Source organism: Equus caballus, chromosome 3 (genome assembly GCF_041296265.1).
Source record: "Equus caballus isolate H_3958 breed thoroughbred chromosome 3, TB-T2T, whole genome shotgun sequence".
NCBI classification, from domain to species: domain Eukaryota; kingdom Metazoa; phylum Chordata; class Mammalia; order Perissodactyla; family Equidae; genus Equus; species Equus caballus.
Genome location: NC_091686.1, coordinates 35,015,144 through 35,041,162, shown reverse-complemented (window position 1 = coordinate 35,041,162; position 26,019 = coordinate 35,015,144). Strand labels below are relative to the sequence as shown.

General features: G+C 63.9%; 1 protein-coding gene across 2 annotated transcripts in view; it reads right to left on the bottom strand.

The window, feature by feature from the left end:
- Positions 1-26,019, bottom strand: part of ZFPM1 (zinc finger protein, FOG family member 1) — a 73,395-nt gene that overhangs the window by 34,851 nt on the left and 12,525 nt on the right. For both annotated transcript variants that reach the window (XM_023637474.2, XM_023637476.2), the window contains exons 2-3: positions 9,535-9,663; positions 6,797-6,904 (exon numbers count right to left, since the gene is read on the bottom strand). In XM_023637474.2, the coding sequence (XP_023493242.2) occupies positions 6,797-6,904; positions 9,535-9,663 (237 nt within the window). The remainder of the gene's footprint in view (positions 1-6,796; positions 6,905-9,534; positions 9,664-26,019) is intronic.

Here is a 26,019-nt window from a genome sequence, read left to right as displayed (position 1 = left end):
AACACCTGGGAAGAATGTTCGGCCGTGAAGAAACACACCTCCTCAGGATTTTGTTCCATCTCCCCGAGTCTTGGTCTGCCCAGCTGTGAAGCGGGCAGGTCAGGACAGGCATACGGCCCGCTGGGGCGGGGTCTCAGGGAACATGTCCTCTGGGGAAACACAGTGTGGACCCCCTCCCCTGGGACCCCTAGAAGATGTGACTCCTCCCAGCCGCTGGGTCTGGTCCCTGGAGCTGACCCCAGGCTGACCCCTGCCATCGGCCATGGCCCCCTCGCATGCCCCTCCCCCCGGTTAATCTAAGACAAATAGGCCTATCGGGCCGCGATGCCAGGCCCCGCGATAACAGAAGAGCAGAGATGGTTTTCCCACCCACACAGGCCGAGCTGGCGGGAGGGGCGCGCGGCCGGCCGTATCGGCCCATCTGCAGGGCTGTCCATCAGGACAGGCCGTCCTGCCTCGGCCGCCCGCCACCCGATAACAAACCTTGAGGTTTGCAGAGAAACTCCAGCAGCGGGATGAGTCAGCCGAGCCCGGCCGGACGCCCTTGCTCGCACTCCAGGGCCGAGGATTCCCTGCCCCCTCCCCCTGCAGGGCCCCCTGGGACCCCAGGGCGGGGAGGGGGCTCCAGTCCCCAAACAGGAAACGGCCGACAGGGGCCTCCTCTGCTCCTCCCAGCAGCCACCTCTCCGTGCTCCCGGGGGTGCTCTCACCCAGCCCATTCTTTCACTGCAGCTGAGCAAACGCCCTGCTTAATACCCTTCAGTTGCTTAGTTTATAGTGAACTGAAGGGAGGCACATCCCTACAGCGCACGGCACCGAGCCCAGACCCTGACCGTCCACGCCCCGTCCCATCTCTCCCTAACTCCACTCTGGCCTCTGATGTTCCAGTCACACCCACCACTCAAACCCCGGGGCCTTTGCACATGCCAGCTCCCTGCCTCAACACCCTCACCCCCTCCAGTTTGTCCTTTAGGCTTCGGCTTGGGGATGGGGCTCAGGGGCCCTCCCATGGTGCTGACCAGGCCCTGGCCACCTGGTGGTCCCTTCTGCTGACCTGCAGTGCCAGGGGGACACAGCCAGCCTTCCTATCTCTGTCTCCAAGGCCTGGGAGGAGCTGGGGACCAAAAAGATGACTCCGATGTTTGGCCAGTCGGATTTATTTTGTAAACAGCGGTCACCAGGCTCCAATACACTTACAGGTGAAGGGGACCCCGTTCCTGGGGCCCTGATCACACAGCCTGGCCAGGAGCAGAGGTGCATGGCTCTGGGGGGGCGGGGAGGGTTAAAATGAGACCACTCACCCCCCAAACAGACACAGTCTGCTCAGATCCCTCGCCCTGTCCACTGGGGCCCAGGCGACCTTGGCCACGCCACTCCACCTTGCCAGCCTCAGCTTCCCTGATTGTAAAGTGGGGCTCACCTGGCACCCCTCCCACGATGGCAGGCAGGGTCACAGGAGACGGCACGTGGGGAGGGGTCAGGGTGGCTCGAGGTGCCGGAACCAGAGCAAAAAGACTCTTGTCAGGTCCCAAGCATGGTGGGCCGGTCACGCTCCACAGTCCCGAGTTCCCATTGCCACCCTATGCTCCCCAAGTCCCTTTCTCCTGAAACTGGGTCACCCCAGGCAGGGGCTGCGGGGGCCAGGGGAGCCCCAGGCCACTTCCGCACCAAAGGGGCCAGCTTCCGAGGGTGCAGACCCCACTCAGCCCCGGAATTGGGGTGGGGGACAGACCCTGGCCCCTTGTGGACACTGTTTGCTCCACAGGGGTCCCCGTTGCTGCCTCTGCCTGGCAAGCTGAAGTGGCCCCGACCCACGCCCCCTCCACCCCCCGCCTGGCTGCGGTCAGGGGCCTGTGGACCAGCCTCGTGCCCGTCCTGTGCCATCGGGACAGAGCCGGGCCCTGGTCCAGCAGTCCATGCCCCATCAGAGCGTAACTGCTCGCTGCCCATCTCGGCTGCCCCATCTCAGCCTCTCATGGGTGGTTGGCCCTCTTGCCTCCTCACCTGTCCCCACCCATGGCTCTGTCCAGTTGGATCTGTTTTATACACCGTGGCCACCAGGAAAGAGTTCCAGGCCCCAAGACACTTGTGGGTGAAGGGGACCCTATTCCTGGGACCCCAATCACACAGGCAAGCCACCCACCGCCCTGACCACCAAACGTGTCCCTGGCCACCCTCTTCCTTCCTGGGCCCCCTCACGGCCACTGGACGCCCGCAGAGCTGGTGGGGGGGCCCCTCCAGGCCTCCCGGCCTCACCTCCTCATTCCCAGCTGAGCTCGGCACCCACGGGGGATGGCCCTGCACTCAGTGGGGTCTTACACTGCTCCCCCAGCCAGGGGTGCACCCACGCTGCCTCCCCTGTGTGGCAAGGGGTTGGGGGGGTGCTGTGGAGTGAAGCCTTCTCGGCTCCCACCGGCTGCCCTGCTCTGCTGGCTGAGGGGCTGCTCAGGCGCGAGACAGGCCTGGAGGGCTCCCCAGGGGAGGGGACCCCACACCAGGGGGCCTGGATGCAGAGGAGGCTCCCGGACCCACTCACCCCAGCCCCTCCTTGTGTCTGTTTTCTCACGACCTGGACAGGCAGGCTGAGGTCATGCTGACCGCCACTGGACAGAGGCTCAGATGGGGCCATGAGGTGGGTGATGGGCCCAGGACCACCACTCACAGTTGGATGAGACCCTCAGGGCTCTCGGTCCTAACACGGCCAGTGTGTCCACCTGACCTTCTGCTCTCTCTGGATGTTAAGTGGGGAGATGGGGGCGGGGCGAACCGTGACCCCTGACCCCTGACCTGCAGAGCCTCGGCAGAGGCCCGGCTCCCCAGAGCGCTGTGGGATTAGAGATTTGGGCTCTCAGCCATCTGCATGTTGGGATTGCACGCAGCCAGCCCCTCCAGCAAACAAGGTCATTCACAGACAAAAATGTCGCGCCGCCCTGCCTGCCACCCAGCCCCCTTGCACTTGGGCTGGCGGCTCAGGGGAAGGCGAGGCAGGGCGCGGCCAGGGAAGTTCCCACCAACATCCCTGGCCCCAGGTCTGTGGGGACGGCCCCCACCAGACCCCTGCTGTGCCCTCGTCCACTGTCCCTGTGGGACCCCCTGCTCAGATCCTGCCCCCACCCCCTCCCTGGGGACTGCCCCCTACCCCAGCATAGGCCCCGGGCTCCTTCTGTGCAGGGGCCCTCCTCCGAGCCCGTGTGGCCCTGCCCTCCACCTGGCGCCTCCTCTCCCAGCACCACATGGCCCTTCTGGCCGCAAGACCTTCCTGCCCCACGGGCCCCTTTGGGGTCACCCTCCGGTCCAGGATGCCTCGTCTGAGCTCTGCTCCAGCCCTAACCCAGCCGAGGTGGCCCCTGCTGGCCCTGTGGCTCAGAGGAGGGAGGTGACGTCCCTGAGGCCACACTGCACAGTCGCTGCAGAGCCGGGTGTCAAACTAGCTTGAACCCGGGCTCCTGGCCGTCGGGAGCCCTGACTCGGGCAACACTTGAGAACTAAGCCACCAGCAACAAACGAAGCGCATAACTTTGAAAATGAAAACCAGCACCGTTGAGCGCCTCCCCAGGCTGTTTTTGGAGCTCTGAGGCCACTGGGTATCAGGCAGGGGCAGGAGGGCGCTGGTGTGGGGGCAGTACCGGGGCTAGGAGATTACCAGCCCCTCGCACGCCCCGGGACCCACACTCAAGGGTTTATAAAACCTCACACATCCAGGGCCTCGTTTGTGTCTGCAGCATGTCGAGGGCCTCCTGGGAGGAGAGGGGCTGGGTGCCTCCCTTCTGCCTAGTGCCACCCAGGTGCCTCCTGGAGTCTTTGCAGCCATCTGCTTGGGGCCTTGACCACTGGGGCCAGTCAGCTGCACAACCCCCTATGTAGCAGCAGATGGGCACTGGGGCCGGCCTGCACTGGGCGACGCTGCCCGCTCCCGGGCCCTGGCCATCTCAGCACCCTCCCTGGGTGATGGGTCTGACCGGGGGAGGGAATCCCCAGGACACCCACGAGCCTGGTCCTGGCCAGCAGATGGTGGCCAGAAAGGTGAGGGCAACAGCATGGGCTGCACCGGCGTGTGCCCAGCCCCAGGCTCTGGGCTCTGTGAGGCCAGATGGGAAACTGAGGCTCGGGGCCCAGTCGCTTCCTCAAAGCCAGACAGCACAGGGTGCTCTGTGGCCCACGCCAGCCCCCTCTTCCCAGAGGGGAAGGCGGGGGTAACCCCTGGGCTGGAGGCCCCAGCCAGGCACAGCTGGCCTGCTCTTTTCCCCGTGACTGGGGACGGGGCAGTAGCTGCCAGAGACCAAGAGACAGACTCAGAGAGAGAGAGAGATGGGGGGAGACGCTTGCGCAGAGGAGCTCCAAGGGACAGAGAATGGAGAGAGGGGCCAGGACTGGCAGGCTAAGGCCCCGCTGCACACCCTTGTCCCCCAGCCCGTCACTGGGCCAGGCACTGCCCTCAGGATGCCGACCCGGCCGGGCCCCGGCGAAGCCCTGATGCCCCACTGCTGGCACAGGCGGCCCCCGTGAGATAAGAGCCCACTGGGCCCCTCGGCCTCCCCGGCCGGGCGATAAGTGTGGCCTGCTCGGTGTCTGATAGGCGGCGGCCACCGCGGCGGTTGGCCGGCGGCCGCTTATCGCCCATCGCTGCCCAGCGCACAGAAATTCCTATCTGTGGGAGCCGATAGGGAGCTCCAGGCCCCCGAGGATGCAAATAGCGCAGGAAGCTCCCTGGGGCACCCCAGCCCCAAACCACAGCCCCTGCGGCCACCCCAGGCCAGCCCCAGCCTGGGGTCAGCTTCCCGTCACTCGGGGCCTCTGTTTCTCCATCCGTAAGATGGGGACAGGGATGTCAACGCTGCAGGGTGGATGGTGACCAGCTGGGATGATGACCGAAGTGTTTACAAACTCCCAGCCTGAGCTCTGGAGCAGGTGGCAGGTCCACCCCATCCTGCCACTTGCCAGCTGGTGGCCACTCTGTGCCTGGGTCTCCTCCGTAAAGGGCCTGGTGTGAGGACCACCCGGTGCTATCCTCCCACGGTCACTCTGCCCACTGGCTGCTGCCTCAGCCCCCCACCTGCCCAGTGGTGGTCAGGGTCCCACAGGCACAGGGGTCCTTGCCTGCACCCCTAGCACAGCAGGAAGCTTCTACTGGCAAAGCCTGGCCTGTGGGCCACGAGGCCTGGGGCGGCTCACCCGGTTTCTGTGGGTGCCTCGTTCTTGGCCCATGCCTGAGCTGGGGAAACTGAAGGAGCTGCAGGGCCCCTGCCCAGCCCCACGGCACTGTCCCCCGTGCGTGGAAGGGCCCAGCAGGTGGGTGGCTAGCTCAGTTGGGCCTGACTACGCTGGGAGGGCCTTGAAGACACATGGTCCTGCAGCCTGTCTGCCAGGTGCTCCTTGGCGGGGAGAGAGCATGATGTGGGAATGTTTCTGCCAGGGCACCTTGGCCCTCCGCCAGCCATCACTGGGTCCCCAAGGTGGCGTGTGGATTGGTCAAGGGACAGGAAGCGAAGTACACCTGAAGGGCAGCAGTGAGGAGCCCAGCTGCCTTACCCACGGTGCTCCACTCCCAGGCAGCATCACAGCCCATCTGAGCAGGGGAGGCTGGGAGTGGACTCAGTTTCCCCACGGTGTGGGGTCACCATCTTGGTTGTGACCACCAGGCCAACCCCTGCCTCTCTGGGCCTCAGACGCCCACCTATTGTGGAAACGGGCTGTGTTAAATCATCAGGGGACCCCCCCAAGGCACACGTGCCCCCTCCGTGCCTGTGGCAGACATCACCAGTCGATCACAGCACTCTTCTCTTAACACCTTGGGGTCCCACCCAGGGGCCCACACAGACACTTGAACTGAACCTGGTGAGACTGTCTCTGACATCCTTCTCATCTTGGCCCCTGGGGACCCCCAGAGGAGGGATGGAGGTCCCCGCTGCCCCTGCGAAGGCTTCCCTGACCCCGCAGCAAGGTGAGGCCCTCACTAGGTGCTCCCTCTCCACTGGCCACGAACCTCACTTGTGTTTGACCCCGCACACAACTCCCTGAGCTGTCTGTCTGGTACACACAGGTGCTCGCAAAGGCAGCTGGTCCACATCCCTGGCCCCAGGATGTGGCCTCCATCCCATCCATCCTTCACCCGCTAGCTCCCGAGCCACGGCCCTCGACGACGAGCCGCGCCTGCATTGAGATGCAGCCCTGAGCTCCCCGAGCCTCGTCCGTTATGGATCATAAATGATGGGTAACCGGCACACCCAGCCTGTCCGATGTCCACAAACAGGGAACTGGGGGGCCACAGGGACAACACTGGTGGGACCTCAAAGACACTCCCTGCGGGCCAGGACTCAGCACTTGGAGATCCTCCTGCCTCCCACGCAGCTGCAGCCACCCGAAGGGTGGAGGGGTCCTCTCCCACCCTACACAGGCCAAGCCACTCCCTGAGGCCCCTGCTGCCAGCTCTGAACCCCCAGCCTGGCTGGGGCGGCCCCAGGGCCCAGGCAGCTGCAGACGCACATGCCCTCACCACCTGCTCCTCTTTCCTGGCCAGACCAGACTCTGCCTCCCAGAATGCTCAGAGCCTGTCCGTCTGCTGCATGGGGCCTGCCTTTGGCTCTGAGCGTCGGCCTCCAGTGATGCCGCTGGCCCCATGGGCTGGCTGGACTTTGGAACAGGCCCAGGCCCAGTGGGTCACCACCAACCTCCCCAGCCAGCAGGCCAGGCCCACCCGACCAGAGCCATCAGGGCGGCCAGTTCCCATGACCCTGGGAAGGCTGGCCCAGGCCGCCCTGGAAAGGCAACACTGCCCGCCCGCTCGCAGCCGTGTTACCTGGCCCGCTCCAGGAGCTGCCGGCCTCCTCCTCCAGCCCCTCCATCTCCTGGGGGCCTCCTGGGGACGTGGGGGGTGGTGGCGGTGGGAGTGGCGGGGGGTTATCACCTGTAGAGAAAAAAACACCATGAGCCCTGTGGAGCTTCTGGCACTGCGTTATCTGCCCAGCCCACTCCGTGGTCAGGCAGGTGACTGAGGCCCAGTCAGGTGAGCAGTGCCTTGGATCCCCCACCCCCAGGCCTGCTCCCACTGCGGGGTCAGACGTCTCAATTTTCCCCTTGGTCTTTCAAACCCCTCACCCCCTCATTAATCACAGCAATAATAACTGCTATTCCAGCTGCTGTTAATAATTAGAGCGCAGGATGGCCTGCTGGGCACACCCAGGCCAGTGGGCACACGCGTGGGCCCCTGTTCACTGGTCTCCTCCAGCCAGCAGCTGGGGGCCCCTCCACTGGGCCCTGCACCCAATTCCAGCCCAAAGGGCATATTTGCCTTCCCTGCTGGTCCTGATAACCACCACTGCCCCCAATCGATGAGCTCCCATAAAAGCCCCCCCTTGGTGACGTCATGCACCCGGCAGATTATTAATACCCTCGATAAGGGCCGTGATTAACATCAAATAAATCAATCACACGGTATAAAAGTCCTATTATTTTTGGCTATAAATCAATGTGGCTGGCATTTGAGCTCCAGCCACTGCGCAGGAGCTGCGCTGGGCCTGCCCAAGAGGCAGACAGTGCTCCCGCCACGTTATCGCGCCCATCGCCACGTTATCACCATGGCCTGGGCCAGGTGCAACCCCGGCTGTTTTTTCCAGCTCCTTTCCTGGCCCTGCCCCCAGCCCTGCGCAGCCCCGGCTCCCAGATCAGATAAGGGGCCCGGCTCCCCGGGAAAGCCGCCCGGATCGAAGTCCACCAGCAATGAGCCACTTGCCCTTTGGCAGACTGCGGCCCCCCATTAGCGCAGCCCCTAACAGTAGTGGTGACAGCAATGGTGATGAGGCGCCCCTCACACTCCCTCGGCCTCAGCCACCAGGAGGGGCTCGAACCCAGTTACAGATGCGGAAACTGAGGCTGGGAGAGGGCCAGGAGCGTGGGCCCCGGGCAGGCTGGGGTGGGCAGTGGCCGCCCCACTGGGCAACATGAGACCAAGCCCATGGTGGCAGAGAGAGTAACAACAACAAATAGGGGCCGGCACCAGGGGCCAGGCCTGGGCCCTTCACCCCAGCCCGCTGTCCCCATGAGCTAGGGGCGATGGGAGCCCCGGCCCTGGGTTCAAGTCCCACTGGCCCTGCCTCCTTCTTGCCACATGGCCCTGGTGACCCCATGGGCCTGTCTCTGGGGACAGGGACATGGGTGCCAGCAGGTCTCAGAAAACGAGGCTTGTTGGGCTCCTGGGGCTGTGGCTGTCCAAGGGGGATGCTGACACTCTGAGACCGGGAAATGCTGGGGTGGGGGTCCACAGTGAGAAGGACCCTCTCTGGGGACCACGATCTGCCTGGGATCTGTGCACCCCTCAGGCCCCTGCCCTGCAGGGCTCTCCTCTGCCCACTCTCTGTCCTACCCCAGGGCCTTTGCATCTGCAGGCGCTGCTGCTGGCACACCCTTCCCTGTGCGCAGCACGGTGGCTCCTGCGTGTCCTTCGGGGTTCTGCTCAATGTCACCCTCCGCTCCATTTCTCCTCCTTGCCCAGTCACGCCTCCCACTCAGTGCCTTCCGACAGGCCCCGTTTGTGGTTGTGTCTCCCCCGTCAGACTGCGGCCTGGGGGTGACTCAGCCTCTGTGCATATGGCTTCGTGGCGCTCAGTGGGCTGGGGCCAAGACTGCTGCCCACAGCCAGCTGGGTGGAGCAGGCAGCAGCCGGGCCCACAGCAGGCAGGCGGGCAGAGCCAGCCCTTGTCCTCCCACCACAAATCCCAGCCTCAGTTGCCTCTTTCTCCTGGGGCTCAGCTGGCCGAAGAGGCTGCCCAAGCCTTGAGGCCCTGCGTGGACCTGGCCAGGACAGGCCGCCGGGTCCCAGGTTATTCACCCCAGGGGGGAGGGTCTCTCCTTCCACGTCCTGTTCTCAGCTCTAGAAACACACCCCACCCGGAACTGCCAGCAGGGGGGCCCAAGGAGAGGTTCCAGGTGCCCGGGTGGGGTGGGGAGCAGGCAGGGGGAACGGGAGGAATCAACTTGAATCCAGACCTGGGGTCGGATTCCAGCGTGGGTGCTAACAGGCTGTGTAATCCAGAGCAAGTCACTTAACTTCTCTGGGCCTCATTCCCTCATCTGTAAAATGGGGAAAAGTGCCTTAACAGGAGAACCCGCCACGTCCCGAGCAACACGTGTGCCGAGGCAGGCACCACAGCCAGGTAAGGCTTCACCGCCCCATCTGTAGAGGGTAAACGGAGGCTGGAGGGGTGTGGCTTTCCCCAGGTCACGCAGTGGCCCATGAGACTCCCTGTCTGACCCTGGGCTAGACCTTCGGCATCAGGCCTCAGTCTCCCCACCTGTCCCACAAAAGGCTGATTCCTGAGGCCCTCGGCGTCTCCCCTCCAGGCCCACTGCCGCCCAGGGTCTGCTGGACCCACTGGGCAAGGTCAGCCCCAGATGCCCCCGAGCTCAAGGCCCATCTCACAGGGGTGGAAACCGAGTCCCCAGAGGGACTGGCTCCTGGGACGTCTGAGGCGAGGACGCGGGAAGGGGCGGTGGGGGCTCAGGGTAGAGACGGCCCGCTGTGCGCCACGCCTGACTCACCTGCAGCGGGGGAGCTTGGGGGCTCCGGCTCTGTCGCAGCCGCCGGCTCAGAGGCTGTGGCCTCCTGCTCAGGGAGGCTGGTGTCCACGGCCTGGGCCTCTTCTCCGGCCTCCATGTCTCCGAGGGAACCTGTGGACACAGCCCGTGGGAAATTGTGAGGGGCTGGGGGGCGACGGCACCCCGCCTCCTGACCCCCCCGGCCCACCACGGGCATAGCTCTGGGGCCTGCGAGTCCCATGGGGTCAGAAGCCACGACGGGCGGCCATCAGCGTGGGCTTCCTCAGGGTCCCCCAAGACTTGACCCCACCCTGCAACCAAGCCAGTGCCTGGGTCAGCGGCTGCCCATCCCGCCCCATCTACCCTGCAGCCTCAGCTGGCCTCGCCAAGGGACGCAGGTTCTGGCCCTCCTAACCCCCACTCCAAGCCCTAGGAGCCATAGCGGGGCCTCCCCGGGCAGAAGCCCTTCCCCGCGCACAGGGCCACACTCCCAGGGGGCCCAGAACCACCGGTGCACCCACAGCCCCAGGGTCAGCATCTCTGGGCCTCTGCACGGCTGTCCCTCTGCCGGGACCCACCCTGCTCAGCTACGGGGCCTAGGAGATTCTTGAGGGTGGCCCCCTCGCCCAGCACACAGGAAACCCCAGAGACCCTGATTAAACAGTTGACGGAATGGTTGATGGGCACCTATGAGCCCACAGGCGTCTGCAGTCAAGCCCCTGGCCCCTATCCCCATCCCTCCCGGGCTGGGAGGCTGGAGCACACCTTACAGGTGAGAAGGCAAACTGGAGGGGCCTGACCCCAGACCCTCCAGGGGCGGCGAAGCTGCCTGAGTGCAGGTCAGGGTGGCAACCTCTCCCCCTGAGGACAGACGGATGGAGCCAGTGCCGCGGGCAGAGAGAATGGTGGGGAACAGGTGCCCCCTCCTCATCCGGCTCCCCACGTCCCCTGGCCCCGCTCTGCCTGTCTCAGCCTGGGCCCTGGGCTCAGAGACAGGTGCAGGGTGGGGCCGCCTCCTGCCCCAGTGACCGTCCCAGGTTCCTCCTCGGTGGCCACCTGCTCCACCCCCACCCAGCGGTCACCAGGGAGATGACGCCCCTTGCCCAGGTGAGGCATGGGGGAGGGTCCTGACTCGCAGACCCCAGCACAGCCCGACTCAGGAGTCGGGAAGAACTTCTGGCCCAGCCCGCCGAGCCTGTAGCAGCCAGGCCTCTTGCTATGGAGGAAAATGAGCAAGAAGAAAAGTCTGGAAGCCGTGGCCACAGCTGCAAATTCACACGTCTGAGATGACTGATGGAGCAGAATGGGGCCTGCTCTGGTGTCAGGAACAGAGGGCACCAGAAGGAAGGGCTGAGCCACACAGGATGGAATGGCCACCTCTCGAGGGCTGAGCTCCCCATCCCTGGAGGCAAGCAAGCAGTGCAGAAGGAGACTTGTCTGGGATGCACACCTCTGTGGCTGGTGGCTCCTGACCTTCTCTATGTCATGACCTCTTGGGGAATCTGATGAAATCCAGTGCCTTCTCTCCAGAAAAACACACAGAGAGACCACAATTTGCCCATCTCAGGGGCTTCCCAACAAATTATCAGTGTCCTCCTTCCTGGCACCCTCACTCTCCTCCTCTGCCTGGTTCCTCCGGGGGTGAAAGAAGGTGGGCGAGTGGCTGACGGGGAGGAGATGGGCAGATCCGAGGTGGGGCTGCTGAGGCCTTTGGTGCTTGCCCAGCGAGGGACACATGCACGACCAGCCAGTGTCCGACACGGGCCACAGCAGCTGGCTCGAGGCAGCAGGACAGGGAGACCATGGCGCTGTGACAGAATGAGCAATGTTGTGACAACTGTGCAGACTGACTCTCAAAATCCAGCAGTTCCCACGGGCAGGGAGGTGGGCAGCTGGTTTTCCGCTTGCTTGCGTCTCAGCCGATCTCTCTGGTCACAGGTTGGCGATGGCTGGCTGAAGTATGAAAACTGAGCTGTTGCTTCGGGCAGACGCCCCTCTGGCCTGTGCTCCATCTGAGGGCAGACTCTGCTCTAGGATGTGAGGTGCCCGGGACCTCTGGACTCTGCAGGGGACGTCCCGGCTGGCAGGGGAGACAGTGCAACCACAGATGAGGCCACAGGGAAACGACGGCAAATTACAGAAGTGTCATGGGGTGGGGGGCAAATGAGAGAGAAGACAGAAAAACAGGCAAGATGCCACCAGCAGATCTGAGGGGACAGCGTTGGTGCCAGACCCACGGCTGAGAAGAGAAGTCCAGGCAGAGGGAGCTGGAGACGGGCGGGGCTCCGCAGCACGGAGGAGGGAAGAGGGGGACCTGAGGATCCTGATCCTGGGGGCACTGGGGAGCCACAGAGGGTCCCAGGCAGGAGGCGCCAGGGCGAATTTCCCAGCTGCAGCCCTCTGATCCCAGCCTCCACAGGACACCTCAGAGCTGTCATTAGAGGAGGCGGGCAGGCACTCGCAGTCCTCGGCCAGCCGGGCTCAGACCACACAGAGCCAGCCCAGGCTGACTCATGGCCGGGGCCAGTGGGAGGCCCGGCCCGCCGTCCCTCCCGTGGCATGTGCTGGGGCAGGAAAGCAGAGGCTGTGGTGGAGGCCGGCATCTGACTCCCCGACCTGTGGGGTCGGGTCTGAGTGGGCACCGTGGTCACCATGGCCAGCAGGCTCAGCCCACCTGCCAGCCCCTTTCTAGAAGCCTGGTGCCCCCTGTGCTCATTTAGAGCTGGAAGAGGAGGCCCGGAGCTGGGACCCCACCTGCTGACCAGCCTGGACCTCAGGGCCCCAGGCGCCAGCCCTGGGGAGCGGCTGTGAAGCCACCTGTGCTTGGGGAGCGCAGGGACCAGAGCAGGGGCCAGGTGGACGCCGGGACACATAGCTGACACACCCTCCCTGCCTGCCCCACCTGGACAGATGGCAGCCCGACTCCCAGTGCCGCCCAGGTGGGCTCAGCCCTGGGCCGAGCTCTGTCGGAGCGTTCACTGCAAAACAAGGCCCGCGCTCTGCACACGGGCGAGGAGATGAGTGTGGAGAGAGGCTGCGGGCGGCTGGCAGAGTCTACCGCTGCTAATTCAGTTCCAGCGCAATTAAGACGCTCCGATAACTGCAGACAACCACCAACCGCGGGGTGCTCCTGGCACAGTGGGAGGGGGCGCGTGAACGCCCCCCATGCCACCTGGGCACCTGAGAGCGTGCCACCTCGCCCCTGCTTGAGCCCCTGTGACACTCCTGGGTCACACCGGGGCACCTGGGTCCCCGCTCCACCCCGGGCTCAGGGAGGAAGCCTTCCCTGCTGGCTGGGGCAGTGGGGAGACATCGCGGCTTCCCTGGGTGCCCTGGGCTGGGAAAGACCCCTGCCCGGCCCCTGTGGGACCCTCTCTGCTCAGAGACCCCAACAGCTGGGCCAGGCCAACCTACTACTGGGCAGGTGGGTCACTGCTGCGTGGCCCTGGGCAAGTCAATCCACCTCTCTGTGCTCGGAAACCACAATAGGTTGCACCTCGCATGCTCACCTGCATGGAGCTCAGCCCAGGGCCTGGCTGGGCACCAAACATCAGCTGTCACCATCATGTCACCATCACCCACTGCCCAGCAGGGCCTGGGAAGTGGGGTGGTGTGTGTGTGTGTCGGGGGGGGGGCATGCTCTATTATTAAGCATTGCCTGTATACAAGCCCTGTGCTGGCCTGCAGCGCAGAGGTGAAGGAGCGGCGGGGAAGGCATGCATGGGGGGCACTCCCAGGCAGCCTGACCGGGTGCATGGGGTGGTGGGAAAGGACAGCGGGGGGATGTGGGTGGAGAGGCAGGGTCCAATAGCGGTCACGACAGGCAAATCTCCTTCAAGCCCCTGACACCCCCCAGACATGAGCCTAAGTCACGCCCACCTCGCAGATGAGTAAACTGAGGTCCAGCAAGGTGAATGGACGTGTCCGCAGCCCTTGGCGAGGAGGCGGGGGGCGGGAACATCCCCCAGCATGCACCCTCCTGGACCCGGGCTCAGGCCGCAGCCCTGCCCTCGCCCCACAGACGGCCTGGGGTGACGCTGGTCCCATTGCTCATGGGCGAACACCCGCCTAGGGGCGTGCACAGGTGACCATGGTGGTCGCCATCGCCGGGGCGGCTCTGGGCATAGCCCTCGCTGCCCAAGCCCCTCGGTTATCGCGGTGCGCAGACGCCCCACGCGCCGCCCGCCTCCAGCTCATTAAGCCGGACGCCCGTGGAAATGAGAACATAATAGCTATTTGATGGGGCCGAGATATTTTGCATATTGGCTCGGCGCTGATAGCAGAATTTCATCAACTCCCTTTTTCATGCTTTAAAACTGAATTATGGAGACAAGCTCTGTGCAGCGGGGTGATCCCAGCTCCCTTCTGCGTCCCCAAGCCGCGGCAATGGTTGGCCCCCTCCTGGCTTTGATGGTGAGGCAGCTGGGGGGCCTTTCGAATGACGCCTTGAAGAAAGCTGGAGCTGGTGGCCGCGGGGGTGACAAGTCCCCCAGACCATGGCCCCCACGGAAACCCCCCAGTGGGGTGCAGATGCGGTGGCTCGGAGCACTGGATGGGGAGTCCGGAGGCCCTGGGCGAAGCCCTGCTGGCCCCTGCAGATTGAACCTTGTCAGATGGAGGCCACGTGCCACCCCCCAGGCCATCAGAAGCATTATGTGAAAGACCTAGGGCAAAGTCAGGCAAGCTGCCAGCCAGACCCAGGGCTCCACCAGCCGTGCGGGTCTTTTCCTGCGGCCGACCGTGCGCCTGCCCATCACATGGGTCACTTATGCTTCCCTGGAAGGTCCTTTTTATGCTCAGCTTACAGAGGACGAAGCAGAGGTGCAGGCACCTTCCCAGGCACCCCCTCCTGTGTCAGGGCCGGATTCTGACCACAGCCCGGCTGGCCGTTGGCGGGCCCTCCTTCCCTGGGAGGTGCACCCTGCAGTGGGCGGACCGGGGCTCCAATGGCCTCATCTCAGTCACTCTTCCTTCCTTCACTCACTCAGGGGTTCACCAGCTCAGCTCTTCATTCTCATCAAACCTTTTTTGGGTCCACCGAGCCCTGGACCCTGCACCAGGTGCTGGAGACCCTTCAGCAATCAAGACATAACCCCCAAGAAAGGAAAAGGCAAGGGCGGCTATTGCCACGAAGGAGAGGTGGAGATGCCAGTCAGAGAAGTCTTCCTGGAGGAGGCAACAAGTGCGTGGAGATATTAAGGGGACAGAAGGAGGTTGCCTGCAACTGGGGCCAGGGAAAGCACTCCAGGCAGAAGGCATCACATGACACGGAGGTGGGGCTTGGTGCAGGCCACACCCCACGAGCCTAGTTTCCTCTTGGAAAATGGGATGACAGCAGCCTCATTTCTAGGCTGGGGTCAGGGTTCAGCAAGGTCGTGCCAGTGGATTCTGAACACAGACTTGCCTTATTATTACAACCGTTGCTATTGTTCAACTCTCCTGGGAGGTGCCACACCTGCCCTCTGGGCATGGGGGTGGGGTGGGGGTGGACAGGGCTGGGGGGCTGGGGCCAGGGGAGGGCAGTGCAAGCAGAAGAACAGACCTCCCCCAGGCTGGCAGAAGGCCTGGCCTCCTGTTCCACTGGCCCTGGGCAGTCGGTGGGCGGGTGGGGTCACGGTGTTGCCAGGAGAGAGACCCTGGCCTCTGGGTAGCACAGCAGCCAGATAAGGCCCCGATAACAGAGAGAAAATAGCAACAGATTCAGACTTTCCCACCGCTGGGCAGCGGGGCAGCTCGGGCCACAGCGGGGACAGAGAGGCAGTGGGGACAGCCCCACTCTCCCAGGGGCCGTGCTTCAGGAGCCTGACCTCTCGGCGGCGGGCAGTGTGACCTCTGGTGAAGCGTCCCTTGCCCTGTGCCCTGGACAGGATGCTCTTACGCCCCCCTCCCAGCCAGGAGGGTCTCTGATCTGGCTAGTGTTTGACGGACAGGGACACTGAGGCACAGCGCCCAGCCCCGGGCACCCAGGGACTCGCACTTTGTGTACAATGTAACAAGGGGCTGAGCTGACCTCCAGGCGAGGTGGCCGGACAGAAGCGAGTTAGAAGAGGGCGGTGCTGAGGAGGGAGGTGGGTGGGGGGAGCCCAGATGTGGGGCTTTGGTGTCCCACACCCGAGCCCAGGGCCCTAGATGGTCCCAGGGCTGGTGAGGCGGGGCTTGTGTGGCCGATGGGGTCAGGGGCATGCACAGCAGGGCTCCCGGCAGCACAGGAGCCCGGGGCGGGGGGCGGGTACAGGGGCAGGTTCCAGCCCCCCGTGAAAGTTCCAGAGCCCTGGGGAGGGGGTTCATTTCATCAGGGCTTCCTAGAAAGCTCTGCTAACATCTAGAACAGGGACGGGTCCTGGCGTAGCAGCAGAGGGCCTGGGGTTCCCTTGGAGGAGCGCAGGCACCCACGGAGGAGAGCCTCCTGGGTGCCTGGCCAGGCTGGTCCCTGGCGCTGACCCCTTCCAGGCAGGTCCTCTTGTGCCCACTTCCCACCAGAAACCCAGCATGGACCCCACAAGAATTCCAGTTCTCTCGGTGGGTCCACCTCACGTCTCACCCATCCCCCTAAATGTGGCCTGAGCCGTCCTCTTCTCCCTAAGCCACAGCCAGCGTGGGTCCAGGCCCCTCAGAACACGCCCTCCTGGGCTCCCGGCTCCTCCACCCTCACCCCCAGGATGACACCCAAACCCTTCTGCTGCCCTCCTAGCCACACGCTGCCCCCTGCCTGGTCGAGGCCTCCTTCCCCTCAGTCTAGGCCGCCTCTGGGGCCTCACATTTATTTGTGAGTCGTCTGTGCAATTCACCCATGGGCGGGGGAAGCTGGTCGCCTACCTGCCCCCCCAGTGCCCAGTGGGAGGACAGGACCCCAAACCGCAGCCAGCTTCAAGGAAGGTGCCCCATAGTGACGGCCAGTGGTTGTACCCCATGTTCAAGGATGCACCAATGGCCATGAGGACCAGGGTGTTGTTAGAGACGTGCAGGAGCCCAGGGGGTCTTGGGGACTTTGAGGGGCACGGGCTGGGAGGGGCCCCACAGGCCCTCACTGTGACCCACCAGCGGCTCTCATTAAGCCAGGATTGGTCCTGGCTGACAGCTAGGGTGACCACAAAGAGGATGTTGGCTAGATAATCTTGGCTTATTCGAGCAGGCAGCCTGCCCCTGGGAGGGGAGAGTTAGCATCGAGCCTCTGCATGTGTGGAGGACCTAGGCCCACATGCCTCCCTCACTGCTCCCTCCCTCCCCCAACTGCAGGACTGCGCAGTGGCTTGATGCTCCACTTCTCCACCAGGGGTCAGCCAGGTGGTGCTTGCACACACCCTGCGACAGGAAGCTCACCACTCCTCTTCCTGAGAAGCAGACATCTGAGTCCCAGACCCTTTGCCTCCCAGGCCTTGGTCTTCCTGCCTTGGGTGGTCAGACCCCCTCCGGCCGTTTGACTGTCAATTCATCTGCCCCGCTGCGGTGAGCGGGACCCTGACGCGTGCAGCCTCTCAGCCCCGCACACGCTCAGGCCAAGCCAGGGGAGTGCAGAGGGATGCAACTGTCCCCAGGAAGCCAGGCTGGAGTGGCCGGCCGCCATCACAACACACTCCAGGCTGTTGAGGCGAGGAGACGCCTGAGCATCAAGCGAGCCCTGGCAGCGCTCTGAGCCGTGCGGGTGGGGGCCCCGTGTCCTCTGGAAACACAGCCTATGTCAGCGAGCAGGAGCTGCTGTGGCCGCTTCAGCTTTCAGCAAATGAAAGATATTTCATTGAGCTATAACTCACCTACAGTAAGATTCATCCCTGTAGCATCATTCAGCTTTTAAAGGCCAGTTTATTGAAAGATGGGTGGGACGGTCACGTGCAACCCAAATAAAACCAGGGTCCCTGTGGCCCAGTCTCACGTGGAGACACTCACCCCAGCACCAAATCCTCATTGGCTCCTCTCCCAAAGCTCCCTTGGGACCTGTCAGAGCCTCAGCCTCCGCCGCACCAGTCACCCTCCTTGTCTGCTCTTGCGTGTCCTGCTGACCCCAGAGCCATGCGCTGCGTCCACGTGCCCTTGCCCCATTCCCACTCCCCAGCCTCCCTCTCCCTCCTCCAGGTCCCTTCTTCCACGCCGTGGTCTGATGCCCTCACAGAAGCCGGGTGGGCGGCTGGCCTCCCCTCGAGGGTGTGGAGGGAGCCCTGGGTGCCAGGCCCACAATAAGCCCTGCCCGCGGGAGGTGGTGGGCGGGGCAGGGAGAGGCCAGCAGGCAGGCCCATGCGGGTATCTTGTCCCTGTGTCCCCATCACGCCCAGGGGCCGCTGTAACCAAGCGCCCTGCTGTCCACCTGCGTTGCTGTGGAGACGGAGGGCCAGCTCCCAGGCCTCAGGCACCCTCATGCCACAGACCCCACCCTGTGGCCGCCCGCCCCTTGGTCAGCTTCCCCAGGCCTGCCTTCGGGCCGTCAGCGTGGGTTCTAAGGGCATGCTCACTGCATGAAGACCATCCACACCCATCCCCCCGGCACGCAGCTTCCCCGGGACATTCCCCCAGTGTCCCCACCCTTGCCTACCCTCCTCTGGGCCAAACCCCAAACCCCAGCCCAGCCCATCTCTCTCTCCCCTGTAACCCCGGTGCACAGTAGGCGCTCAATACTGGTGACCACGCGAGGGGAGGGAAACAGGCTCACAGAGGGCCCCCATGAAAGAGGGTCTGGAGACTACATGTCGGGGTGGGTGACCAGGCACAGCACCCAGGACCAGAGGCATGCCACCTGCTCCCACTGGCAGAAGATAAGCTGGCTGGCCCCGCCCGGGGTCTCTGAGGCCTGTGCGGGTGCAGGGGCTCCAGGCTGGGAGGGGCAAGATGCAGGGAGATAGGGCGCTGGCACCGGGGGTCCTGCACCCATATCCCGGTCCCAGCCACCACCACTTCCTCCTGTGGCCAGCCCCGTAACCGACGGGTGGAACTTGGGGGGCTTAACAGCCTGGCCCCCTGGCCGCGCCCACAGTGAGCCGACATTCCCTGCACACATTGCCCCCCGAGGCCTCACGGGGCCTCTCCTAGCCCGGCCCCTGCCTGGGCAGGCGTAAACAACAACAGTAATAATAACACGGTAGCAGCAGCGAGCACTTGGAGTGGCCTCCGCATCAGGCCCAGATCTACAGGCTTAACCACACAGGACTTTTGATCCTCCTAACGACTCCCCGACTTCGTGTCACCCCCTTTTACAGATGGGGAAACTGAAGCACAGAGCAGTAAAAAAACTTGCCCAAGGCCTCACAGCTGGGAGAGCAGAGGCGTCTTCCTGCTCCACCTGAGCCCTGCCCCGAGTTCCCCCGAGTCCTCACCCACTCGCTGTCCCTGTTTATGGGGGAAGCCTGCTCGAGTAGGGTACTCAGTCCCGGGTCTGCATGGCTCCCTGCCCCGAGGCCTCGGCCCTCCCCTCACCGGACTGCAGTTTCCCTTCCTGGCTCCTGGCTCTGTGTCACGGACAGACTGCGGCTTGGAGAAGCCCTCCCCGCCCTTCTAGTGCCTTCCTTGTTCCTTCCCTGGCCGTTGTGTGACCTCTGTCCCCCAGAGGCCAGGGCCCAGGCCAGAGCGCCTCTCCCTGCCATGTGGGGGTGTCCACCTGCCTCCTTGGCTGCAGTGGGGGGTCAGAGGGGTATGAAGTGGCTGGCACCTGGAGCCCCTCCCCTCAGGAGCTGTGGCTCCTCCTCTCTCAGATCACCAGGATCCGTGTGCACAGCCCTCAACAGTTTCTGAAGCTCTGCCAGCTCATCAGCACCAGCCTGTGGGGAAACCAGCTGCACTGTGCAGAGGAGGAAACTGAGGCAGAGAGCAGCCACACCAGCCCCGCCTGGCCCCCTCAAAGCCTCGGGCCATCTGCTCAAACGGCTGTGCTGGGCTCCGTGGCTCTGGGCCTAGGGAACCGCCCAGGCCTTGGTTTACACATCTGGCAAAGGGGTGTCGACCCACTGACCTGTAGAGCTGCTGAGGGGTGGGCAGAAAAGAGCTGTGGTCCAGATGGGGCAAACATTCTGGGTTGGGGGTGGACGCACACCTCAGATACTGTGAGGGCTAGGACAGATGCAGGATGGAGAGGGCAGGCGGGCGTGGGGGTGGTCAGCGAGGGCTTCTCGGAGGAGGCAGTGTTTAAACTGCAATGCGAACAGGGAAGAATGCTCAGGCAGAGGGAAGTGCCAGTGCAAAGGCCGGAAACCCGGAAAGAGTCTGGTGGGTTCTGGTGCCTTGGCTGAGGACGGGCTGGGTGGAGAGGCAGCGGGGCCACAGCACAGACGCGGCCGAGCCAGGGTTGTACCCTCGGCACCGTGGGAAGCTAAGCAGAACGCAGACACTGGACGCAGCCAGGAACCCGGCGTGTGGCTCCTGCAGCCGGCCACCGCCTCCAGGCAGCCCCCAGCGCGGTCCACCTCCTTGGCCTCATTCAGGATCTTCCCCTGCCCCAAGCCTGCCCCCTCTCTCGGGCCAGTAGGCTGGTCCCCCTCCTGTCCCCAGGGGCAGGGGCCGGGCGGGGCGAGGCCAGAGAAAGCAGAGGCGGAGGAGGCGGGAAGAAAGAGAGGGGCCTGAGAAAGCCCGGCCCGGCTGATAGGGGAGAGATTGGTTTCAGCCGGAGCTGCGGGCCTGCCAAGTCCACATCCTATCGGGGCTGCCTGCACTTACTCAACATTCATCACCGCCGAACTCGCGAACTTTATCAACGCTCAGGGTTGGCGCCATCTCTGGGCCTGGCCACTCCCGGCCCTCCGATGGGCCCGATAGCCACTGATAGATTACAAGAGATTGTTTCCCTCCGGAGAACCGATTACCAAGACTCCGGGGGGGCGGGGGCGAGGGGGGGGGTACTGCAGCCCACGTGGCCTGGGCGGGAGGGGAGGGCCGAGGCCACTTGTGGGCTGCAGGGGGTTGGCAAGAACACACTTGGGGCTGAATGGCAAAGACCCGCGAGTGTGGCTGGTGGGGAGGTGGAGGGCGTGTGGCCACGGCGTGGGGTGAGGGTGGTGGTCAAGGCCAGGGCACAGAGCGGTGAGCACAAGCGGGGGAGGAGACGGGGAATCGTGTCCGAGAAAACGGGGCGCCGCGGGCTCCAAGCGATTCTCTCTCCAGATGGGTGATAAGGGCTGATAGATGGCAGCGGGGACGCGGCTAATGGAGCCGTTGCCACGGCTGGACATCAGCCGGAGGCAGGCAGACTGCTTCCTGGAAGGGGACGGGACTCCAGGGTGACAGGGACCTGCCACCGGATGGGTGGGGTGGGAGATCCCCAGGGGGCCGGCCCAGCACCGAGCCCTCCTTGGCTCCAGGCTCCTCCTCTCTCAGCTCCTGGGCTGCTGCCCTCAGGGCCTGCACACCGGGTGCTCGAAGGACAGGCCTGCCCAGGCCCATCGGAGGACCCGGCTGGCGGGCACTGCCGCACCGGCTCCTGTGCTACGGCCCGCGAGAGGGGTGCTCTCATTGCCCCCCTTTCCCGAGGAGCCGCGGCCCCAGGAGGCGGGAACTGCAGGCCGCTCTGGTCCAGGATTTTGCTCACACCATGGTGCCGTGGTCTGGAGGGGCCGGTTATCACCTCCTCCACCAGGCGGGCCCGACACCCTGCGGGTGAGGAGCGGGATGCATCCCCAGTTGGAGACTCTAGTGTCCAGACTGTGGCCACTACCCGGGCTGCTACTCGGGCGCCCGGGACGCCGTGCAGGGAGGAAGGGCTGGCCTGTTTGCCTGTTGGGTGTGGTCGGGTCCCGAGCAGCAAATTACTCTGCTCCCACTGCACAGATGGAGAAACTGAGGCACCCAGAGGGTGGAGGGGCTTCCTGGACCCACGGGGAGTCGGCGGCTCTGCAAGGCCTCCTGGCCGAGCGGGCTCTTCATCCCCAGGGGGCCCAGAGGCACAACGTCCAGGAAGCTGGAGGTGGACACCAGGCTCAAATCCTGCTGGGCAGGCCCCTTGCCATCCTGAACTGAAAACTGGGAGGTAAAGCATCAGCCTGGAATTCACAGAGAGTAGAACGGAGGCTGCCAGGGGCTGGGGGTGGGGGGCTAGTGCTCAATGGGATGGTATCTCTGTTGGAAAATGTCTGGAGAGGGATGGTGGTGATGGCTGCACAACCTCATGAAGGTACTTAACGCCACTGAGCTATCCACCAGAAATGGTTAATCTTATGCGATGTATGTTTTACCATTCTTTTCCTTGGGGACTCAGAGACACGCCTCCCTAGCCAGTGCACAGCCCTCCCTAGTGACATGGCCTTCCCCGCCCTGCTGCCTCGGGCGTTTGCCGGGTGTGGAGACTGAGGCTGGGCTTACGGGGTCCGGTCCTGTGTCCGCGGACAGGGGCAGGGGATGCTGGCAGGCCGTGGCAAGTCCAGGAGGAAGGCCAGAGGAGCTGACCTGTCCTGCAAACAGTCCTGGGCAAACCCCGCGGCTGGCCACACCTCGGCCCTCCCCATCTGCATGGAGAACCCAGGGCTCCCCTGCGTCTGGAGGCCCTCTCCTGTCTCAGGAACATCCAGTGAGCTCGGGGTGACTGCCGGGTCTGTGCAAAGCACGTTCCACACAGCCCCATGCAGCCTCACCCCCTTGCAGGGCCTGTCCCCATCGTACAGAGGAGGAAACGGAGGCCCGAGGGGACCCAGCGAGTGCGGGCGCTGGGATTTGCACCCAGGCCGTGTGACTCCGTGACCTGTGGCCTTGAGCCCTCTAGGGTGAAAGAAAGCCATGGCAATGACAGTCAACTCTGGGTCTGGACAGCTTTGAGCCAAGCCCTCTGGCTGCTGGCTTGAGTGGGGAAGGGGGCGGGGCAACACGTGGCCTGAGAACGAAGGATGAGCCTGAATTCCCGGAGCCCATCCGGCTAGGGCAGAGGCGGTGCAGAGGAAAAGTCTGGTCAGGAGGAGGAGCGGGGAGCCACCAACTCCTGTGTCCCTACTCCACACCCTGGGCCCACCCACCCTCTGTTACTTTAGAAGGGGACCCCCGGGCACACCCGCCACGTGGCTGGTGAGGGCACACAGGAAGGGAGTGTCTGTCCTGGAGTGGGGGCTAGGCGGCAAGCTGAGGCGGTGCTGGCGTTTGACCTGGGCCCTGACTGTGCTGGTCGATGCTCGCATGGCGGGGGGCTCACATTTCTCCTCCCGCCTATCTCATTCCCTGTTCAGAACTTTTGCCTCTGCTGTTCCCTCTTCCCAGAATGCTCTTCCTCACACACACCACCATCTGTCTCTGCTTCAGCATGGCCACCTCGCCTTCCACGACCACCAGTCCCCAGCTACAGGGGGTCCCTCCGTGGTCCCCACCACAGCACTTAAGACCCTCCATCATCAGGGACTCATTTCTAGTGTTCCTTCCCCATCTCCCCACCAGCCTGGGCCCCACAAGGACAGGGACCCGGCCCCACACACAGCAGGGACTCAGTACAAGTTTGGAGAATGGAGATGTGAACACGAAAGGACGTCCAGGGGTCAGCCTGTCCGTCCATTCCCAGGCACCGTCCACCAGAGTGCTCGCTCAGAGGTGCTGGCTTTTTCTTCTGCTTTGCTCTGCTCTCCTGGGACAGGGCCCAGGGTGGGAGGTGGGGGCTAGAAATCAGTCCAGGGAGCATTTACAGAGCACCTACTGGATAACCGCCCTGTCCTGCGGGAAACAGAGCTGCCCCAGTTGACGGGGGGCCTCTCGTGGAGGGATTTCCCGGCAGGTGTTAGGGGCTCCTCCCAGGTGAGGCTGCTGGGGGCTGTCCTTCCACCCTCCTGGACCAACTCCCACCCCCGGGAGGCACCGCCCCATCTGATGGGGGCTGGGGACTGAGGCCCAGAGAGGTGGGGCAGTCTGGCTCTGGTCCCTGGGACCTCAGCCTGAGCCCCTTTCCTCCGAGCCCCTATGCTAATCTCCACTGATGCTTTTCTGAAAAATGCCCACACCTGTGGCTGGTTTTCAGGTCACAAAGCCCTGTAGGTGCTGTGGGACCCTGGGGGCCTCTGGCCGGGCTCTTGGCTGGCTGGACCTACCTGGGCCCCATCTTGCTGACAAGACATCTCGTGGGGTGCAAAGTGAATTCGAAGACAATGAGAATCCCCCCAAGTTGCCTGAACGCTTCCCAGAGACATGGTCTCTCGTCATGTGAATTTCTGATAACAGGAAATCTGGAAGACTCCAAGATTTAGAATACATCACAGTCACAGACAGAGCAGGGAGCCCCCAGAGAAACTCCTGTCTCAGCCGTCGTTGTGTGGATGGGGAAACTGAGGCCCAGGGAGAGGATGTGGCTAGCAGAGGGCATGGAAACCGCCCTGGGAGGCAGACAGACCAGACCCTCCCATTCTACAGATGGGGAAGCAGGTTTGGCGAATGGGTTGGCACTGTCATTCATTAAGATGGGGCCACAGCGAGCCTGGCAGAGCGAGATTCTGGGTAAAAATCACAGCGCGGGGGGGGGGGGGGCGGCAAAAGTGGGGGACAGCATGCACCAGGCTGGAGGTGCCCCAGACATGGGGAGTGGTGGGGGAGCTGGCTGGCCTTGAGCCGTCCCTGCTCCACTTTTGAACTCAGCGTTCCCATCTGGGAGCGAGGGTTGGCGTTGCTAATCTCAGGAACGCCCAAGTCCTGGGCCCCCAGTTCAGGCCGTGGGGGTCTGGGAGGCTCAGCAGGAGGTCATCCAAAGGCCAGCCTGCCCAGCCTCCTGTGCCCAGGCAAATGGGTGGCCCAAGTAGCAAGGCCCCAGAAAGGCTGGCCCTTCCAAGGCCAGGGGGATTTCCACCAGCGGGGCAAAGTCCGGGACGGGACACTGTCCCCCCAAATTAAGGGCTTTCTCTGGAAGAGGCCCCGCCCCGAGGAGGCCCGCCCCGTACGCGGAACTCAACCAATCCCCGGGCCTCGCTCCTGCTCATTTGCATAGCCTGTTCCTATTGGCTGTTGGCACACAGGTTAGGACCCTGGTTCCCTGACTTTGGGGGCGGGGCCTGGGCTGTAGGGGTGCCAGACTCTGGGGACCAGGCTGGGGGACCTGGGCTCTGGGGGTGCCAGACTCTCGGGGCCGGGCTGTAGGGGTGCCAGACTCTGGGGGCCAGGCTGGGGGGCCTGGGCTGTGAGGGACAGGCTGGGGTGTGTGAGCTCTGGGGGTGCCTGACTCTGGGGGCCCAGGCTGGGGCATCTGAGCTGTGGGGGTGTCAAACTCTGGAGTGCCAGGCTGGGTGGCCTGGGCTCTGGGCGAAGACCAGGCTCTGAGGGGGTAGGTTCTGGGGTGCTGCGCTCTGGGGGACCTGCCTTACCCCCAAGACACAAAGGGCCACATGCCACAGGGAAGGACTTTGGTGATCGTGTGGGCTCTCCCTTTTGCTCGAAGGCTCCATTAAACCCTCATCCCGGACCCCACACCAGTTACAAATGACTCAGAGACGGAAAGACACTGGCCCAAGGCCACACAACCAGGTCGCAGCAGAAGCACAGCTGGGACCTCGCCCCAAGGCTGGGTCCTGCCCCCCAGGGAGGGGCATCAGGGGCAACTTCTTAATTTTAGCTGCCTCTTCTCACGGAGGGCCATTTTTCGGTTTCCTGTGCAAAATAATGATGACGATGATTTTACGAGAACTCGAACCCCCTGGCTTTCGTCTTAGATCCAGTGGCACCGTTTTCTGGCGGCTCCCAGTTGCTGGGCGGTGGGCTCGCGGGTGATGTGTGAGTGTTGTGGGTGTGCGCGCTTTTGTTCCTGGCATTTTGGTGGGTGAGATAAGGGGAAACAACAGAGCGCTCAGAGCCGCGGCAGATGGATGAGGCGATAGGACTCCCGCACCACACAGCCTATCGCCCTCTCCATCAGTCCCTTTTCTCTCTCTTTCTCGTAGGAGGGAGGTGCAGCCCACCCCCGCCGAGAACTGAGGGCTGGGGCCTCCCTCTCTGGGGCAGCCCTGTCCAACACAGTCAGCGCCCTGGCCGCCAGCTGGAGGGGTGGGGGTCCCAAGGGCTGTTGTCACCACGGGGACGGCAGCAGCAGCAGGGCACCTGGCTCCATCTCATCAGCTCCAGGAAAGCACCCTGAGGGGGCCGACACCTGCTTCTTGGACAGGGCAGCGGTGGGGCTGACATCTGAACCCGGGCCTCTCTGGTTGGTGCTCTGGAGGCTGAGCTCCTCCCTCAACAGCCCTGTGAGCCCCGAGGGCATGGCAGGGAGGCACAGGTGCTGACCAGGCAGGGAGACCTCAGCGGAGATGGTCTGGGGGCCACTGAGTCCCAGCCCAGGGCCTGCAGGGCGGGTCTTAGTGTCTTTAGCCCCATTTAGCAGATGTGGAAACTGAGGCTCAGAACAGGGACGTGCCTGTGAGCCACAGCGATGGGGGTGGCTGGACCCCACAATCCTGTGTTCACTCTGGTCCTGGTGAAAACAAAGGGTCCTCCAAGAGTGGACTCCCAGGGCCACAGGACAAATGCTCCAGAAGCAGCCTGGTCATGGTGTGACAGGACGGGGCCCTGGGCCTCTGCAAACTGGAGCCGTTTGCCCAAAACTGTCCAGGAAGAATGCTGGTGGGTTTC